The 20,452-nt window shown below is 39.2% G+C and overlaps 2 protein-coding genes across 5 annotated transcripts in view; both read left to right on the forward strand.

The window, feature by feature from the left end:
• The window catches only part of plch2a (phospholipase C, eta 2a), a 140,627-nt gene extending 131,316 nt beyond the window's left edge, over positions 1-9,311 (forward strand). For 3 of the 4 annotated variants that reach the window (XM_016489536.1, XM_016489537.1, XM_016489535.1), the window contains 2 exons: positions 1,176-1,506; positions 6,631-9,311. In XM_016489536.1, the coding sequence (XP_016345022.1) occupies positions 1,176-1,506; positions 6,631-8,243 (1,944 nt within the window). In that variant the 3' untranslated portion in view covers positions 8,244-9,311. Of the gene's footprint in view, positions 1-1,175; positions 2,329-5,527; positions 5,558-6,630 lie in introns of all 4 variants that reach the window. The other variant, XM_016489538.1, reaches the window with a different exon arrangement.
• A 6,813-nt stretch (positions 9,312-16,124) lies between these two features.
• The window catches only part of LOC107691059 (glutamate receptor U1), a 25,926-nt gene continuing 21,598 nt past the window's right edge, over positions 16,125-20,452 (forward strand). The window contains exons 1-2 of the mRNA XM_016489542.1: positions 16,125-16,186; positions 16,428-16,508. Of these exons, the coding sequence (XP_016345028.1) occupies positions 16,448-16,508 (61 nt within the window). The 5' untranslated portion in view covers positions 16,125-16,186; positions 16,428-16,447. The remainder of the gene's footprint in view (positions 16,187-16,427; positions 16,509-20,452) is intronic.

The raw sequence follows: 20,452 nt of genomic DNA on the forward strand, positions 1-20,452 counted from the left end.
AGACTTGTATCTGCCTAGCTATGGTTATTTTATTTTATCAAAAATATCTAATAAAAACATTTATTTTTATTTGTTCCACTAATGCTATGAAAACAGTAGGACAGTTTGTACCCTGTTCGCACAAAGTGCCAGATTATGTTGTAAACATGCTCACTGCTCAATTATATCATGCTTTTGTTCATAATTTGTGCCCTAAACATTTAGCGTCAACAACAAATGTTATTTGTGTAGTTTGTCTGTTTTTCTCTTTTTTCTTACTTCTCTTTCTCTTATGTTTGTGATTTCAGTGCACCCATCTTAGTCCAAAAGCTGCCTATAGAGGCAGGAAATTGTTAGGATCCTCGTTCAAAACTCAGGTGTAGTGAGACCCAATCAGCACCCTGCATGCTCCTTATGAACCCCGCCCTCCCCCCTCAGTGAGCGGCTAAGCCCTGATTCATTTGTTAGCCTTCACCATGCCAACTCATACAAAATGAGTTGTGACATAATTGTGACTTCCTTCCTTGGCTGCATTCTCATTGACCCCTAAAGCAGATCCAGTGTCAATGTCCCTACAGCAGGCGACAGCGTTCACTCCTATTTCACTTAACTAAGGGCATTTAAGGCTATGATAGGGTTTAAACTCCAACAACTTTTATTCCTTTCCACACAAAGTATGATTTACAGGGCCAGAGATTTGATTAAGAAAGCTTATTTTCGCACAGTTCCTTTGCAAAATATGATATTATGACTTCAAAACAATTTTAACATGCTGCGAGATTTGAAAACTGATAGTTTTGAACGTTAGTGTCACATATACTTCATATGTATGGGATTTCCAACATGATCATTAACCTTTTAGCAACACTCCCTGGACATTTGAATTCTGAACCGCCACAATACGTACCTGAAGCAATGCACTAAAAACACAACAACATCGCTACAAGCACGTATTTCCAGTGAGCCTGGGTTGGTTTTAAATGGACACTTTAAGTTGATTTAAGTAAATTTTTCCAGCTGGGCACAAGTTATCAGAGTGGTTTGGTCAACAGTTTTTGCTTAGTTCATTTGTTTGAAGAATCTCTGAGAGCCTGTTAAGCCTAGTTAAGGTTCTACACTACATCTTGTTTAGATACTTCCATTTATCATATCTTAGATTCATATTGTTCTCCGATTTTTCCGATGTCCCATTGCAGGTTCGAGCAGTCAGTGGTATAAAAGGACTCTTTCACAGAAACCCAAAGCAGGCATCTCTCGACAGCCATGCTGCTGCTCTGCTCAACCGTAAGAGCACCTTCGGTGCTCACCTCCTGCGCCGCACAGCCAGCGCCCCCACCAAGGGCCAACCCAAAGTCAAGAGGGGCTTCCCCGAGATCTCCATTGGCACAAAAGATTGCAGCTCGGAGGGCGCTAGTGAGGAGCGGGAATCGGAAGAGGGGCCACCTGTCCACCACAATGGAGATACTGCATCTGCAAAATCATGGGGTCAAGGCACCAACGGGCAGCTTCACCCTGACGACAGTAAAGGTAAGAGTACTTTCTTTTCTCCAGAGCCCCGTGCTACACCTTACCGAAACAGGGGCGCAATGAGCGAACCACTGAAGCGAGCCAACAAGCTGCAACTCCAGGATCCACTGGATGAGAAGCCGGGTGTATTTGCCCGTGTTGCTCTCAAAAGCTCTGGGCGGGTTGGGATGACTTCCAATTGCATAAAGTGTGTAACTGGCTCCAAGGGGAGTCCAGACTTGGAGAGGAAGGTTACCCAGCGTACACCTGCTCCCCTCAGACGTGAAAGGGTGTCTCGGTCTCCAACACTTTCCAGACAGAGTTCACAAGTTCAGCCAGAACCCATTCTCAAACCACAAGCCTTGGCCCAAATGGACTCAAAGCCCAAACCAGATCCTCAGGCTCAACCCAAGCCTGTACCCTTACCTAGATCAAGGGCAAAGGTCCGACAAACACTGGCTGCACAACCCCTTAACCCCACTGAGGACCCCAGTGTCAGAAATGATCGCTCATGTAGCGTACCGCACCGACTCTTTCGGTCCCCATCCACACCACCTCCTTCAGTTCCAGACAGCAAAACTAGCCTTTGTTGGCAATGCCCTGCCCCACCCAACTATGGCAGCAACTGCAACGAGACTAGATCTGTGAATGACATCAAAAGATTATCTGACAGTGACTCTAGCAGCTGTGACAGTCTGGCCAGTCTTGATCTACCCACCATATTCCCGACGCGGGGAATGGAGAACCGAAAGCGGGCCGCAGGGACACTGCAGCATGAGATGAATGCTCTGTTCGCTCAGAAAATGGAGGAGATCCGCAGTAAATCCCCCTTGTTTTTTGCTGGTAAGGTGTTTGTAGTTAGATGGATCTCAATTTTTTGAACATCCCAGTACCTTAGTAGGATAGATTTCAGTAGGCTGTGATAGAACCCAACAAATAGCCACCAAAGACCTTGTGGATAGTGTGTATCCCGTTGAAGGCTGATCCCAACTAGAACTGGGCAATGTCATCAATGGGAACTTGTCACAGTAACAAGAATACTAAATATTAAGCATTACTGTTGGATATTGACTTGTTTTAATGTGCATTTGCCCACCATTTCCTCTTAGTTTCTTTGTCCTTAAGTCAATATCCTGAAACCACATTTAAATGCAAATGAAGCTGCATGGTGACCGTGGGGGCATCAGTATCTGACACAATGAGGGCATCCCATCAATGCTTCTGTGTGATTTTGAAGTAATTGGTTTGGGAAATGATTGTAGAGCAAGGTTTTGCCAACACTTATATTAATTACTATGATAAATGATCTGTAATTCCCTTAGCAAAACCTTTTAAAAAAAACTTTTAAGAATACTGAAGAAAAAAAAAACAGCCTTCAATTAGAAAAAAATGTGTTTCTCTTAAATAGAGGGCAATGACTGTTGGAGATCTCAACAATGTCTCAAATTGTTGTGCTCATACTTATCAAAATAGCAAAGTCTGCAGTCAGTTTTAGAATAAGAGAAACATCTGGGACAAAGATATTTGATATGTAAATGACAATTCCACTAAATGTCCTTATCTATAAAAGTGCAACCTTTGAGCAATGAAAATTTAATTTAGGAGCTATTATTGGGTTTCCAGAATTGTAAAATTATTTTTTACAACTCTGGAAACCCAATTTTATATAATCACATGTTGTTGCTTTGAAGCCTGAAATGAAGACGGACACAGTTTTTGTTTTATCCAGCTGTATTTACTCAGTACAACTTATTACATCCAAGTGAAAGATAAAACACCAACATATCAGAAAAAAATAAATAAAACAGAATCACTGAGTTGGAAAAAGGATCACCCGCTTGTGACAGTATTTTGTCAAACCACCTTTTGTTTTAATTACAGCCTTTAGTCTGTTGGGATAGGTCTCTACTAACTCTGCACATCTAGACTTTGCAATATTTGCCCCTCTTCTTTGCAGAACTGCTCAATTTCAGTTATTTTTTATGGTGACTGTTTGTGGACTGCAGTCTTCAAGTCATTCCACAGATTTTCAGTGGGGTTTTTCCTCAAGATTTTCCTCACAGATTTTCCTCAAGAATTTGAGGGTATTTTGCCCGATCCATTTTTCATTCTATCCTGACGAGTGCTGCAGAGAAACACCCCTATAACAGGACATCACCACCTCCATGCTTTACTGGAGGAATGCTGTTATTTGGATGGTGAGCTGAATTGGATTTCCGCCAGACATATCGTTTGGTGTTGAGACCAAATAATTAAATTTTAGTTTCATCTGCCTCAGAATCTTCAAGGTGTGTTTTGGCAAAGCTCAGTCTGACTGCATGTGGCCTTTCTTGAGGAGTGGCTTTTTCTTGCAACCCTCCCATACAAGCCACATTTGTGGAGAATTTGTGATATTGTTGTCACATGCACACAATGACCACTCTTTGTAATGAATTTCTGCTGCTGCTTCAGAGTTGCTGTCGGCCTCTTGGTTGCCTCTGTGAGCAGTTTCCTCCGGCTCTTTCTTCCAGTTTGGAGCGACGTCCTGATCCAGGGAGGGTTTGTGTTTTACCACATAGCTTCCATTTCTTAATAATAGATTTCACTGTGCTTCTAGGCATTGATAAAACCATTTTTTTTTTGTATCCATCTCCTGACTTGTACCTGTCCACAACTTTATCCCAGAGATCTTCTGAGAGTGCCATGCCACCCATAGTTGATTGTTTGCTTCAGTTGCACTACCAAGGACTGAAACACTCCAGGAAAGCTCTTTTCATGCTGAGCTAATCAACATGAGCACAGCTGATCACAGTTAAAAGTCAAATGGCTTTGTGTGCCATTGAGAAGGTGATTAGCTACACCTGATTGAGTCTTTTTTAGGAGGAGGCGATCCTTTTTCAAACTCAGTGGGTTTTTTTTTCCTGACATGTTGGTGTTATAACTTTCACTTGGATGTTATAAGTTGCACTGAGTAAAGTGTAAACTGAGTAAACACTGAGTGTCCATCTTCATTTCAGGCTGCAAAGCAACAAAATGTGACTATTTTAAAGGGGGGGGTGTTTCTTTTCTATACCCGCTGTATATCTATCTATCTATCTATATATATATATGTGTGTGTATTTTCGGTGTAAAAAATCCAGTAATCACGAATGATACACTCTTAAAAATAAAGGTGCTTCACGATGCCATAGAATAACCTTTTTGTCTAAATGGTTCCATACATAACCTTTAACATCTGAAGAACCTTTCTGTTTCACAAAAGGTTCTTTGTGGCGAAAGAAGGTTCTTCAGATTACAAAAAGGTAAGAAAGAGATGGTTCTTTAAAGAACCTTTGACTGCATGGTTCTTTGTGGAACCAAAAATGCTTCTATGGCATCGCTTGAAGAACCTTTTGAAGCACCTTTATTTTTAAGAGAGTAGGAAAAGTCATTGAAATTCACTGATCAAATGTTGTGGGTGTGGGGACACTTCTAGCAAAACTATGCATGTTTTGTATATGTTTTTATCTGTTTAGTGCAGCAATGTAACTGATTTTAGAGCTGTCACAAGACTGTGAGAGTCACAAGACTCCCCTGTAAGGAGTGAGGATGTGTTTCTCCCCCATGCACTTGAGCAAATACAAACCAGATGCTTGGTTTTTACCACTGGGGCAGGTCTTGAAATCACGGGTTTTCTACATGGGGAATATTGGCTATCTATGCTCTTATATGTTGATTTGGGTTTTGGGGGATTATCATGTGACATATGAATGAACGGGTGCAGCTGCATTTTTATATTCCTAAAGGTGTCATCCATATCATAGGTTCTCAGCTCCTCGTGATGATGGTGCTAAACCTTCTTATTACTCACAACTATTTAGATCTTTAAACATTAACCTTCCCATGCCCACATTCTTTTTTGTGTATCTGTAAATCCATATTCGAACAAAGCATATATGTTTTGTCAGTGCATTTTCCTGGTGTACCATCTCCTTCCTTTTTACACTAAGTCCTTGTTTCATTCTGCACTTATCCTGTTAAAATGCCTGTTTTTCCTTCCTTCTTGCATGCTTTCTATCCTTAGTGCAAAACTGAGGGGCTGACCAATTACCAGGTAAAAAGATTTTTCTAAGCAGGTTTGTCTTTGAAATTATTTAATATTTTTTTCATCATGAGGTGTGTCATATTCAACATCATACACTTTACTAAACAACATTTGTTGGTCTAAAGCATCGATATTTACATTGCTTCTAGAGAAATGGCTTGTTTAAAAGACCTAATGCTACTTGAGTGAGAGAGGATTTAAATGAGAAGAAAAAGGCTTGTAATATAATGCCTTAAAGCATTTCCGTTTACACAATACTAATGCAATGTACAGACCAATAGAACAGTGGAAGTAATAAAGGAACAATGAAAATATGATGTTGAAAACATAAGAAGCATAGCTTTCCTGAATCCCAAGCCTGTGTTCACCTTATGTTTTGTTGACTTGTGAATTCACATTTGCACAATGTAGTTTGATGGATCATACTGTATATACCAAATATAATTAATATCTTTCATTTATTAATGTATTGTTTTTTCTCTTGCTTTTTTATATCATTGTATTATATTTTGTTATTATTTAAATGCAAATCTTTAACACATGGGACCAATTTTAGATAAAGCATGTTACATTATTGCAATACATTTGGTTTTGTTGAATTGTGCTTAAAGCTGAAGTGTGTATTATCTTTTTCATCATAAAAACTCCTATACAATTTTAATATGAAGAGACTTTAAGCCATTTGTATGTCGATTTCCCCAAAAGTATAAATACCATGTTACTGTGGGTCTATCAAGATTTTGCTCTGACACAGCAGAATTGACTCAAGCAATGGTGTAATTCTAAGGGGTGGTCTACGTGGTGTTCTGACCAATGACAGACAATAATTAGTGACACAAGTAGAACATAAAATACATACTTCACCTTTATTTTTCCTTTTTGTTTTGCTGTAAATGTGCTATGTCAAAAAAAATCATTATTTCATTCATGTGCAAAAGTATTACTGTATTTTGTTGGTCTTGATGGCATTCATGGTACACTTTATGTAGTCTCATTGTTTATTTTTTAATGTCTAACAGCATTTTAATTGTCATTATATCCCTATTTATACCTATTTTTTTCTGCTTGCCATGTGCTTCCAGAAAATTATGAAGTGCAAAGTCTAACTCCATCCCTGAACACCTTATGTCTGGAATCCATTACTGAGGAATTTCAGGAGAGCAGTCCTTTGACCTCCACACAAAATTCCATGGATACCTCACCACATTGTCCCTCCACTACATTGTCTTCACCATCCACAGCAATAACAGCATCTTCCAATGGGGAAAATCTCAGCCCTTTGAAAAATAATGAGGACATTGTGAAATCATTTGCACTAACTCAGAGTATTGGTTCATATAGCACCAGTGGCAAGGATTCCGAGATCAGCCACATCAACTCTTCACTTTCCACAAATTACCTTGACATTGGATGTGTTACGCCCCCCTTGCCAGACCAAGAAGATGGCGAGGTTGTGCAAAAAGCAGTCATTCACCCCAACATTGCTGAAATAAAAACAGCACAGACTCCAGAGATAGATGTTGTAAAGGAAAGAACCACCATTCAGAGCTCTCAAAGGATTCAGCCGTTGAAGGGGGTGTTTGACAGAGACATTGGACGTAGCATGCAAACTGGACTGAGGATCCCTGTCAGAAGGACCAAAAGTGAAGGAAAAATTAAGGCAGTGAAAAAAGCAGACAGCCCATCAGTGGTCCCCGAAGTCTCTATTGACACCACTTTAAACGACAGGCTTTGGAGCAAACTCAACCCCAGCAGCTATCGGGATAGTGTGTCATCGTCTTCCAGCATTTCGTCCACTGACACTGTTATTGATTTGTCCTTGCCCAACCTTTCCAGGAAGAGCCTTACCTGTCTTAGTGCAGCCTGGGACTACTCCGACAACCAAGTATCGCTGGCCAAGAGGACCAGCCAGCCTCGGTCGGCCATTGCAGCATGCAACGTCTCGCGCGTCAGCAAGAGCAAGTCCAACCCCAACCTGCGGGATGGTGAGATGTGCGAGCCAGAGGACGAGTTCCAGCCCAGGCCTCTGGTGGCAGAGAAAGACCCCATCCGGTCCATGCAGAGGCGCCACACATGGAGCAGGTTGTACATGGAGGGCTTAAAGCAGTCATCCATGCTCGCTGCTTCTGCTGGCTCCAGAAGGTCAACCACCCCCTCGGCAAAAGACATGGACAGCTGCTCGAAATCCAAGAGCCTTGGAGATCTCACTTCAGACGACATCACCTGTAATTTTGAGAGCAAGTATCGCAGCATTAGCCGCAGTTTCATTGTGAGGCCAAGCCGCCAACAAGGGAAAACTCTTAGAAAACCCCAGAATGACCTAACGGAGCAGCTCAAGAGGCTCACCGATGTGGAACCCCTAACTAGCAGAGACTTTGCTCAGTTCAGGCACGATTCTGAAGCGGGACAGGAAGAGGAGGAGACGCCCCCTTTGCGGAGGAGTTCCTCACGGAGTCAGAGCCGGGTGAGATACATCGCTAACCGAGCCAGGCAGGCCCAAGAGAGGCAGCGGCTACAAAGCCTGACTAGTATGTCTGGGAGCCCCATTGAAGAGCGTGGCAATCCGGAAGGAGCTTGTATTGTACCCCACAATCCCTGTGCTAGCTTGGATCTTTTGAGCCAACTTCCACCAGGACCGCCCCAACAAAACCCACTGAGCCCGGACAACGAGGTCTTCTTCATGCTTAGGCTGTAAAGGGGCAAGAATGTGTTGAATTCTTTTTGTGGGGAGTGAACGAACACAAGGTGGCCAACCTCCACCTGTCATTCATTAAGATATTCCAATGGACATGTTGAGCAGGTTAAACATGTATTATCTGCACCTACTGTACTACACCTTCCATTTTGGATTGACAAAAGAAGTTGAAAAGCACACTTTTTTATGTCCATTGCTGACCTACTCCCCACCCTGAATAATGAGCCGTTAAAGGGGATGAGATGCTAAGCTTTAAACTTTAAATTGGATGCAACAGTTTGCTAGTTTGTACAAATTATTTGTAAATGTGCATGCATGTGTTTAAAAAAAAGCCAAAGGTGCAAAACCAGAGGATTTTTAAATGGTGTATAAAAATATACAACGTTGCATATAAAAATTATTACAAACATTCTAAAATTAGATTATGCCTGTGGCATTTGTGGTACTGTAATAATTTTGTTTTTTTTAAGATGCAGCCTAGTGCAGCAATAGATAAAAATGTAAGCACTACTGATTCACCACAATGATTCCCTGTATTCAAAAGTTTATTAGTCTGCAGCCGAAATACAAATGCATTTGTTTGTGTTGTTAATGGTATAATAACAAATTTTGTAACCAAGCATGGGATGTATTTGTCACAATAATTTATTTTCCCTTGAAACTATTTTTTTAAATAGTTTTAGATATAGTAATATTACTGACTGCTATATTCTGTTGTTTTAGTTTTTAATGTAGTAAAATTATAACAAAGTATGTTCTTTAGTTCAGTTAGTTACTAATGAAGTGTAGCTCTAAAAATACGGTAATTCATATAAAAATTGCATATCTTCACTTTATGTACAGTAGTTTACCTTTTGAAATTTTATTGTATGTCACTTGATTTTATTATTTCTCCTATGGTCTACTGTATTTTTATGTTTCAAAGATTTTATGATTTAAAAATGTACAGTCTATTAGAGTCTAGGTATGCAGTTATGTAGATGTTATTCAATGTCATTGTCCTAAGTACACTAATACCTTTTATTTCTTTTTTAAAGAATGCTACTCAGTAACGGGAATACATTTTTACCACCTACATCCTTCTTTTTACTGTATTCTTGTATCTGAAGTTAACAATCACAACTGTTTCACTTTCCAAGCTTTGAAGATATATCACTTTTCTTATTTGTTAGCTTATTAGTCTGATAACAGCTTTAACTTTGAGACTGTATGGTGAAAAGTTAACAGTTTATATAGTTACAATTCTATGGATGATTGGATTACGAAAATTGTAAATCTTTCATTTACTCATGGAATGTTCCCAAATGTGTGGAAATTAGCTGCTGTAATGAGGTGATAGCCTATCCACCTGCAACTACAGACCTATTTGCATTTCGCCGATGGTTTCCAAGGTGGCTGAAAAACTTGTTGCAGAACAAATGATAAATCATTTGAATAGCAGTGCTAATCCTTTACATCCACATCAGTTTGGTTTCCATACTAATCGCTCAGCAAACTGCTATTTTATAGAAAAGTTCTTGTTAGATCATGGTGAGGTTGCCTGTGTCATCTATCTAGATTTATAAAAAGCTTTTGACACCATTAATAATGGAATTCTCTTATCTAAATGAAATACATTTAACTTTTCTGTAGACACCATTAAATGGATAGAATCATATATATATAAATATATATTAATTACTTTTTATTGCATTTTAACAATACAGATGTACAAATAAATTTCCATGTAACAGAGAAAACACACACACACACACACACACACACACACACACACAAAAGCTTCTCAGTATTTTACATTAGTATACAATATCACCTATTTTTTTTTTGTCTTCTATCAACACATCTCCCCCACATTTTAAAAACAATTTGAAAGGTCCCCAAACTCCATCAAAAATTATGTATTTATCTCTTAATATATAAGTTATCTTTTCCATTGTCATATTTGTTACCTTTTTTTCAGCCATCGTCCTATATTTGGTGCATATGTACTTTTCCAATTTAAAGAAATAAGCCGTTTCGCTTGAAGAATACGGAATATATATATATATATTTTATAAATATATACTCCGTCTTTTTTAACTTGATCTTCTTAGAATATAAATGAAATAAAAAGATTAAAGGTGACAGTGGTGTGTTAACATCAAGGATCTTTTCTATCATTCCTTTCACATCTTTCCAAAAATTCCTAACTTCTTCACACTCTCATACAGTGATATAGTGTTCCTTTAAAGTCGGTGCATCTTAAGCAAGTGTCTGGGATATTTTCGTTATATTTATGCAATACAACTGGAGTTGTGTAAATCCTCATCAACCACTTATATTGTAGCATTTTCAGTCATGTGTTCATTGTTAGTAATTGAGCTTCCTTGCATGCTTCCATCCAGTCCTCCATCTGAATATCGTCCTTAAGTTTTCAATTTATAGTTTGAAGAGTCCTTTGATCCTGACACCAACATATTATATAATGAAGAAATTAAACCTTTACTAAAACAGTTTCTTGTCACTTCTTTTTCCAAAATAGACAATGATGGCATATCGAGGGAATTATTTTGTGATTTGAGGATAAAATTCCTTATTTGTAAATATTTTATAGGAATATTGTATGTCTTGACTATTTCCTCAAATGACATAAGAGTATTGTTAACATATACTGTAGATCTGCTATCTTTCAAATGCCCTTGTCAGCCCAAATCTTGAAACCTGCGGCTAATCTGCCTGGTTTAAATTTTTCATTGCCCCAAATGGGACTAAAACAAGATAAAGGATAGAACGCACCTAAATATTTTTTCACATCAAACCATACAGCAATCATATTTATAACTATAGGATTGGAAACATTTTTCTTTTTAAGATCTTTCAATTCTGATGAATATAAACACAAATTTAAAGGCAGGCCAGAATTAACGGCAGCTGATTCCATATCCACCCAAGACGGGCAGTTCTGAGATAAAAAAAAAAAACATAATTGTTCTAAGTTGCACAGCCCAATAATACCAATGAAAATTAGGACACTGTAGACCTCCTCTATCATATGGCAAATATAGACGTGTCAGACTGGAACATCTGTTATTCCAAATGAATTTAGTGAACATTTTTTTAAGTCGTTGAAATATATGTTTAGGGGGAGGCAGAGGAATGTTCTGGAATAAATATAAAAATGTTGGCAAAATATTCATTTTCAAAATATTTATTCGACCAATTAAAGATATGGGTAAGGACATCCACTTTCTATAGAGCTACTAACACTTTCAAGAAGTGGATCATAATTTACTTGCACAACATCTCCTAGTTTTGGTACAATTTTTATATCCATGTAAAACGGTAAACTATATTGAAGGTTGCAACACAATTACTAGGTTGCTGTCTGTCAATCTCATTTAGATATAGAATAGAACTTTGAGAATTGTTAATTTTTTATCCAGAAATTTTTCCAAATACACTGATAAGGTCTAATAAAGCAGGTATTGATGTATCAAGATGCTTTAGGAAAAGAATGACATCATCATCAGCAAATAATGCAATTTTATGTTCTCTCTGTCCAATCTTAATGCCTGTTAATTCCACATGTTTTTTACTGCTATTGCAAAAGGCTCGATGGGGACATAATTACGGATTATAATGACTTATACTGTCTTTTTACGCGTTGAGTTGCATCACGCCGCGTAAACTTAAAACCCTGTCTGCATTTGTGATCGGAGAAATGACAAATAACAAGTGCTACTCTACACTGCTCAAAAACCTCGCATTTGAATCATCAGTGGCAAATTTTCCCACATCGTGACGTAGACATGTGGGGGCGTATTAGAACGAGCCATTTTAGGCATGGTTGACTCTTAACTTTTATAAAGAATATCTCTTTGGATTTGAGACTTTAGTCTGTGCAACTTTACAGATCTTATTTATGCACCAAGAGTTTGTAACACTCCAAAGAGAAAGGAAAAATTGAAATCGCATCATATGACCCCTTTAAAAGAGCAAATTTAGTGGTGTTGTTGCAAATGCCGCCCTGTTTCTGTCACTCCTGACCGCCGCTGACAGTCACGGCGAGTGCATCTCATGCTTGGGGAAATCCCACGCTGAGGATGTGCTCAAGGAGACGGAATGTCCTCATTGCGAGGATATGAGTATCTCCTCTCTGCGCTCGAGGAAAAAGCAGCGGGGCAGAGGACCTTGGCGCCCGGAGATGAGCGAGCTCACGCCTGCCTCACTCTCTCCCAATAGAGAGGCTTCCCCCATCCTCTTCTCCCAGCCAGAACAGCATCCCTCCTTGGCTGCGAGCGGCCTGGTCTCGTTAGGTGGGAGTGAGTTTGACACACTTGATGACAGCATGTCGTTGGTGGCTTCGGACACAGAGGAGCTGTTGGGCTCGATCAATGACCCCGCCCTCCTGCCGCCTACGGAGCACAGTGAGCCCAAGCCAGGCATGGACGCCGAGCTGATCTGCGTCCTGTCTAAAGCTGTGGAGGAGCTAGGACTGGAGTGGTCTCCACTAGAAGAGCCCACTCACAGCCACCTGGATGAGAGGTTTTTGTTGGGGAGCCGTCAGGCCCTGCAAAATTATTTATCCCTCTGGGCCCCTTGTGGTGCTTAAGGCAAGTATGAGCCGTTCCTCTAAGCATAGCATGGCGGGATTGTACTGGTTCCCCATAGCGTCTTAGCAGACGCAGTACGAGTGAAGTATTGATAAGGATCGTACTTGGTTACAAACGTAACCTCGGTTCCCTGAGATACAGAAATGAGTACTGCGTAACTAGCCGTGCTTTGAAGCTGCATGACTCAGTCGTCGCTTCAGTCGAAGTAACCTGAGAATCCTATGGCAACATGCCCGCTTATATAGCCAGATGGCCCCGCCCATATTGGCGGGCTCTGGCGGGCTTCATCGCCATAGGCTCATGCAGCTCCACTTCCGAGCCATTGGTTCGTTTTTAATTTACTGCACGAACCAATGGCCGTGCAGTTACACTGCATTATTGAAAAAGCTGCAGTCATCAGAGAAAAAGGAGTTTTCCAATAGCATCCTAGCAGACGCAGTACTCATTCCCATATCTCAGGGAACCGAGGTCACGTTTGTAACTTGAGTATGTTTCATTATCATAGATTTTTTGTTTGTTTCTCATCACTTTCCTGTTTCCTTTGTTCTAGTAGTTATAGCAGATCAACCTCAGTTCTGAATCTGAGTCCTGTCAAGGAAAGGAAGGACTGCAACAGATCACAGAGCCTCGGGCCCGTGAGGAAAGAGGCAATAACAGATACCAAGTCCTGAGTCTCCAGCTTCGAGGCAGCAACAGATACGACCATGTTTTGAGCCTCCAGCCTGCGAGAAAAGAGGTAATCTATGCTCAGACTTCATTCAGTGAAGTGTCCTCATCCAGCGAGACACCAACAGATGCAGCACATCCTGAATCTCCATCCTAGAGAGACGAAGCGGATCGACCAAATTCTGAGTCTCTAGCCCAGAGAGGCAGAAGACACACAGACATCTGCAACAAGGTTAAACTCCGGCGAACAAACCTTAACTCCAAGGTACCTTTGCTTGCGTGTTCCAGCCTAAGGACCTTCTGCACCTACTCCAGGGCCACATCTGCGTGTTCCAGATTTTAGGACCCTTTTGTACTCTAGGAGTTCAGCATCCTCCAGCACTTCGTGTTCAAGACTGTCGAAACGGATTCCTGCTCCTTTCCCCACTGCATTGTTACCAGCACAACCAGTGGATGAAATTGACTGCTCACTCGACAACAGAGAACGTAAATATCACTTATCCAAACCTCTTCCAGACACCTTGGCATTGTTGAATATTATCAGTATATGATTTTTCTAATTTACATTAGATATTATAGCTGATTGTAGTTTATAGCAAATCTTTCATGTATTTGTTTAATGCATAATAAGGTTCTTCACCTTATTTCTTTCAGAGTAGCAACAGTTTATCTTTCCAGATAATGTAGCTCTGACATTGCAACACCCAACATAATCACTTGCATTTTATGCCTCTTATGCACTTTATTCCTATTTATGGTATTCATTTAGTAGTTGTTGATTAATCTTGTCTATCTTTTGTTAATAAAATCTATTTTATTTCACTTGTGTCTTCCTTGTGTTGATGATACAGAAAGAGGTTCTACAAGTTAGAGATCCCACCAATCTTTCTTATGTTATGTACTCATAACCACACCTTAAGTGACACATGATCCAAATATCATAACGTCATTGTTAACGTGAGTACACATCACTTCACTATTTCACCTCCCTGGGTTGGCGAAAGCAAAATTCACTACACTAGCTTTCCCGCCAGCCATCAGTTACCATGGACACTCATTAATTAATTAGTTCGTTATATTTTAGTTCCTATTTGTTCATCTTTCAGTTGTCAAAAATTGTTTGTGCAAAGCACTCTGTCTCGCATGCATTTTTTAAATTTAATTAAATAATTATCCTTTTTATTTTCATCATCTGTCTAAAAACGTGAGATTTAGAGAGATAAAAAGTAGTCTAACAATTAAACACATCTATGCATTGACTCTCAGATCCCTTGTTTGCAGATTCCCATGTCATTCAACAAAATTGTCACAAGGTCTGTATCTCAGTATATTCAAAAGTCCAGTATAGGGTCATGTCATGGGAATGCTGGAAGCACACATCCAGACCTAAGAGCAATTTGGGATCACCATTTTACCTATCCCGCATGTCTTTGGATTGTGGGGGAAACCAAAGCACATTTGCAATCACATTTACACATTTTAAGTGTTACGTAATTGTCCAGATATGGCCACTGTAGATATCAATAATATATTAATACTAACTGGATTCAGTTTAGTGTCAGGGCATGACTGGCAATGTCTGAGCAATAGCAAATTGTGTCTTTAAAGCTGACATCTATAAAGAAAATGCAGAGGAGCTCTGCCCAAAGATTTGCCCACTGTGCTGTAATTCTGGCCCGTTCTGAGGAGACCTTCTTTTATTTGGCTTCACCCTTTCCAACCTCTTTAGCCCTGCACAGAGAACTCCTGTTGAGAAAAAATGTCACAGAATAAAGCCTTGCCCACACTAGATGTCCAATTAGTTCTCAGACCAAAACACAATTAAAAGATCTTCTGTTCATTTTTATTTTTTTTTTTTTTCATTTTCACAGTGCCAGTTTTGACTGGAAATTGTCAAGACCCAAGATGTTTTGAGGATTGGCCCTTTTTTAACCCTTGATGAGTTCATAAACACCATGGCCTATTCATCATCTCTTATGACTGACATATTAGATAAAAGCTCAGGCATGCCGAGGGCCATGGTTACCAAGACTACAATGGCTGGTGAGACGGACCATAGTCGAATCCTTCTGTGCGGCTAAAAAAAACGCCTTGAGTGACAAAGATTGTAGGCTGTTGTCTTTCTAACAAAAGTTCACTTCATTAGGATTCGAGCGGCAGAGCCACTCAATTTGGATGTGTATTTATCACAGTGGTTTAGTTTCCCTTCAGTTTTCAAGTTGCCGTTTTAGCTTGTCTGTATAATGGAGCCATGCTGCAGAGGTTGAAAACCCTCTACATTCATGCCAGGTCCATTCTATGAGGTTATAAATTAGGATTAGGCCATTTTAGATTGGTAAAAAGAAGCCTAACAATAAAATCCAACTATCCACTGAGTTTTCTATGAGCATCTGTAGAGAATCATTTCTGCACGCCCTGTGTAATGCACGGCTCTCAGATCCCTTGTTTGCAGGACCACATACTTGTTATTCTTTGTCCAAATTTTAATCTCCCTCATAGCTTGCCTACCCATAAATCCTTGTGGATTTGTTGTGGTCAGACACAACCAACCCCCCCCTGAACTTTCCCCCAAGAACTTCCCCTGTTCTCTTATTGGCTGTTTTCAGTCTTTTGGGTGTATGTGCAAGCTTTATATAGTGTGCTGCCTCATGAATTGAGCAATAAAAACGTGTGACTACAGTTTGGGTAAGCTTGCCATGTTTTTGCTCATTTATAGCTGCTTAGTAAGTAAAACTGTTTTGTTTACGCATTTTGATCTTGGTTTTGTCTGTGCTGTACTAGAAAAATGTAATATTTAAAATACTTAAATGTGTACAATGACAGATCTTTAAAGAGATCAGCTGACTTTCACATGAAAAGTTAATTGCACATCTGGAAAAATTCTTGAATAAATAATGTTTTGATAAAACTATGTATGTCATTGCGGTGCAAGTTATTGGCAGTAAAATGACTCCATTAGGACTCATCTTGGTCTCATCAGCACTGCTGGCTGGGGTCTACGCTGCAGGTAATGTCATTACATATTGTAATATCAAACATTGTGAGACTAGTATTAGGTGAATGTATAGCCATTTAAAAATTTTGTTTTTAAGATAAAGCTTTTTGCTTAGCGTTATAAATGAACCTTGTGAAGCTCATACATTGCTTGTATGCATTTTTATCCATTCCTGATATTTTGCTACAGTATTTTGTCATTTGTATTTTGCTGTACAAAAAAACAAATCTAATGTAATTTGTAATTAAATGCTTTGAGAGACAGTATTGTGTATTTTAAATACTTAAAATACTTAACCAAGTAGGTCATTTTATTCTCAGATTGTACAATATCTTTCTTCACCTGTGTTAATAGTACTGCCTTCTATAATAGCCTATCACAGTTTTTGGCTAGATGCAAGTGAATCATATGACATCCTGTTGGATCAATAGGTGGAGTCTTAAAGGGTTAGTTCACCCAAAAATGAAAATTCTTTTGTTAATTACTCACACTCGTGTCTTTCCACTCCTATAATACCTTCGTTCGTCTTCGGAACACAAATAAAGATATTTTTGATGAAATCCGAGAGCTTTCTGTCCCTCTACAGCCAGCCATGCAACTTACACATTCAAGGTCCAGAACAGTAGGAAAGACATCAAGTAATCCAATTTTATGAAGCGATGTAAGTGCTTTGGTTGCTCAAAAAAAACATAATTTACCACTTTATTTACGAAAATATTATCCAAACACTTGCGTCATGGTACTCTAGTGAACACTCACTCATGTGCATTGTGTTGACACACGAGTCTTCTATCGCGTGAACACAACACAAATGTGTTGTGATGCTCTCATGAACACACAATGTAGTAGTGTTAATTTTGTCAGACATTTTTAATTTAGTCTTAACCTTTAAATTAGTCTCAGTCTTAGTCCTGTGTCAAATGTACTTTTTAGTTATTATCCTTAGTCAACCCTGTCCTGGTTTTGTTTAGTCTAGTTTTATTCAATGAAAACTTAGTCACAGTTTAACTTTAAACATTAGTTTAATATATATAGCAGTTGTGGACTAATGGTTAGAGAGTTGGATTTGTAACCCAAAGGTTGTGGGTTTGAGTCTCGGTACTGGCAGGGATTGAAGGTGGGGGGAGTGAATGACCAGTGCTCTCTTCCACCCTCAATACCACGACTGAGGTGAGACCCTTGAGCAAGGCACCGAACCCCCATCTGCTCCCCGGGTGCAGCAGCACATGACTGCCCACTGCTCCGTGTGTGTGTGTGTTCATTACTCGCTGCTGTGTGTGTGCACTTGGATGGGTGAAATGCAGAGCACATATTCCGAGTATGGGACACCATACTTGGCTACATGTCACTTATTTATTAATAATTTTTTATTAATAAACTTTACTTATTTTTTATTTAAAATTGTAGCTTAAAATTATAATCGCAATGATTGTTGTAATTTGAGAAATGTATTTTTACCTTATTGTACTTTCACCAACAAGCACAAATCAACAGAATGTGGACTCATACACATGGTTTATTTTACCTCATCTAGTGTACTTATTTATTATAGGCTATTTAATATATACATGTATATCAAAGACTTAGATATGCACTCTCTCTGTCTACACTATGAAAACTGGTAAAAACAAACAAAAAATATTTTAACAGTGACATTCCTGATAGTAATTCCAATAGTTCCAAGTTGCAACAACGTTTCTCTATTAAAACAACTGCGGTTGAGTAAGTGCATTTATACATTCGCAAACAAAATATTCGAGCTCACAGACTGGCTGAATGACAATTTCATTAAAGCTGATTTCACATGGAGATCGCTAAACTCCAGCTTAAGCCAAGTTCACACTACAGGATTTGCCCGACTTGCAAGTCAACGAGCTCGCCGACAGGTCGGGCTGTGATCAGGGGAATATCAGTGGGTGATCAGCGCTCGGCAATCTTTATGTGTAAACGACTCAGTGACGCATCAAAGAGGCTCGCTGATGCATCGCCGACGCCAAACAAATATCCAGCATGCTAATGCTGCATTCACGCCATCCATTTTCAAATAAACAACGAACTCGCAATAATATTTTGTCTCCTTTTTTTGACAAAAATAAAAAGAGATTTTGGTATAGTTTACATTTTTTTAAATACATTTTAGTCTCCTCTTTTATCGTAAACGATATTGCATGTTGATACAGTCACAGTTATCGTTTATTAACCTTATTGTCGTCTCGTCATCGTCTCAGTTAAGTCATGGGAAAAAGCTCGTCAACGAACGTTTTTCGTCATAGTTTTCGTTAAGGAAATTAACACTACGATGCAATCAATATTTTCATGAATAAAGTTGTAAATTATGTTGTTTGTTTTTTGTGCAAACAAAGCACTCGCATCGCTTAATAAAATTGAGGTTAACCCACTGAAGTCACAGGGAGTATTTTAACGATGTCTTTACTACCATTCTTTGAATATGTAAGTTGCGTTGCTGCCTATGGAGGGACTGAAAGCTCACGGATTTTATCAAAAATATCTTCATTTGTGTTCGGAAGAGGAACGAAGGTCTTATGAGTGTGAAACAACAGAGCACAAGCAATAAGTTGCTGACTGCAGCTCACTTAATGGCCACCGGTGTCACTGATAACAAGGGTTTCTGAATTCTACATAGAGCCCTTTAACAGCTACATATCAGCATTTTCAAGAGTTAATCTGTGCTACTGACAGTGAAATAGCTTGAGGCATCCTCTTGAGTAGGACTAGGCGGTATGATAATACAGTTTCACAGGACTGCTTGATTTTTGACACGCTGATAAAGGAGCGATAAAGCAACATGAAAAAATAAAGCGTAGACATGCTTGATGGTATTCAAGTAAAGTACAGTCAGTTGTGTCTTAAGTGAACATAAGAAATTAGAAGAAATATGGATCAATATATTGAATACATTGTCTAGTATTAGGGTGAAAGAATATGTTGTTTATAAGTTGTTCAAGGAGGGGAAAGCACTTCTCTTTCTTTTAGCTGTGCATCTAACTCCAGAATTGCTAAATGTAATGGCACTGTCTCTTGCACTTCAAATGATTGCTTGTAAATATTGTTTGCATTTTTGTATTTTCAAATTACAGATTACTTGTATTTTAATTAAATACATTTCTCACACCAGTACTTTGTATTTTAAATCAAATACATTTGATGAGCAAGTATTTGTAATTTGTAACAAAATACTTTTTGATGTATTTGTGCCCATCTCTGCCTGCAGTTGTGAAAACAGTCCATCATATTGTTTGTGAAATGATCATATAAAGTCCTTTGTTTTGGCTCGACAAGTGTATTTTTATACAAGGATTTTAATCGTGAACAGGGTTTAACGGCGCCTGTCCATGGAAGTGCCGTCTAAGGTTAAGACAAAGCAGGATGTAGATAGAGCCAATATTAGTCTGACATGGCATGTTTGAGTCTGAGGCATGGCACTGCGCTGGCACTGTCTCAAGACGTCCCGCCAGGCATGGAGCAGTCAGCATTCAAACCGGAGGACACTGCTGCTATTCACTACAATGAGTGTGATTAATCAATTAGCCACCGTTAACCAAGCAGTCACTAATGCGGGGCAGCCCATGACATGACTTCAGTATTGATGGCATGTACGTTTTTCATGGTTTGAATGGGAGGATGAGGGGTGTCAGTGATATGCTGTGACACTGATGGAGGCCTGCTGTGTGTCGCACAGATGAAACTCAAACAACAACACATTCTCACCAAAAACTGCCCAGGCTTATTCAAGATTGTTTAAGCAGTTTAACTCTAACTTTACATAGAAAACCCACCAATTCACTATCTCAACAAATTAGAATACTTCATAAGACCAATAAAAAAACATTTTTAGTGAATTGTTGGCCTTCTGGAAAGTATGTTCATTTACTGTACATGTACTCAATACTTGGTAGGGGCTCCTTTTGCTTTAATTACTGCCTCAATTCGGCGTG

Source organism: Sinocyclocheilus anshuiensis, unplaced genomic scaffold (genome assembly GCF_001515605.1).
Source record: "Sinocyclocheilus anshuiensis isolate Anshui unplaced genomic scaffold, SAMN03320099.WGS_v1.1 scaffold158, whole genome shotgun sequence".
NCBI lineage: Eukaryota > Metazoa > Chordata > Actinopteri > Cypriniformes > Cyprinidae > Sinocyclocheilus > Sinocyclocheilus anshuiensis.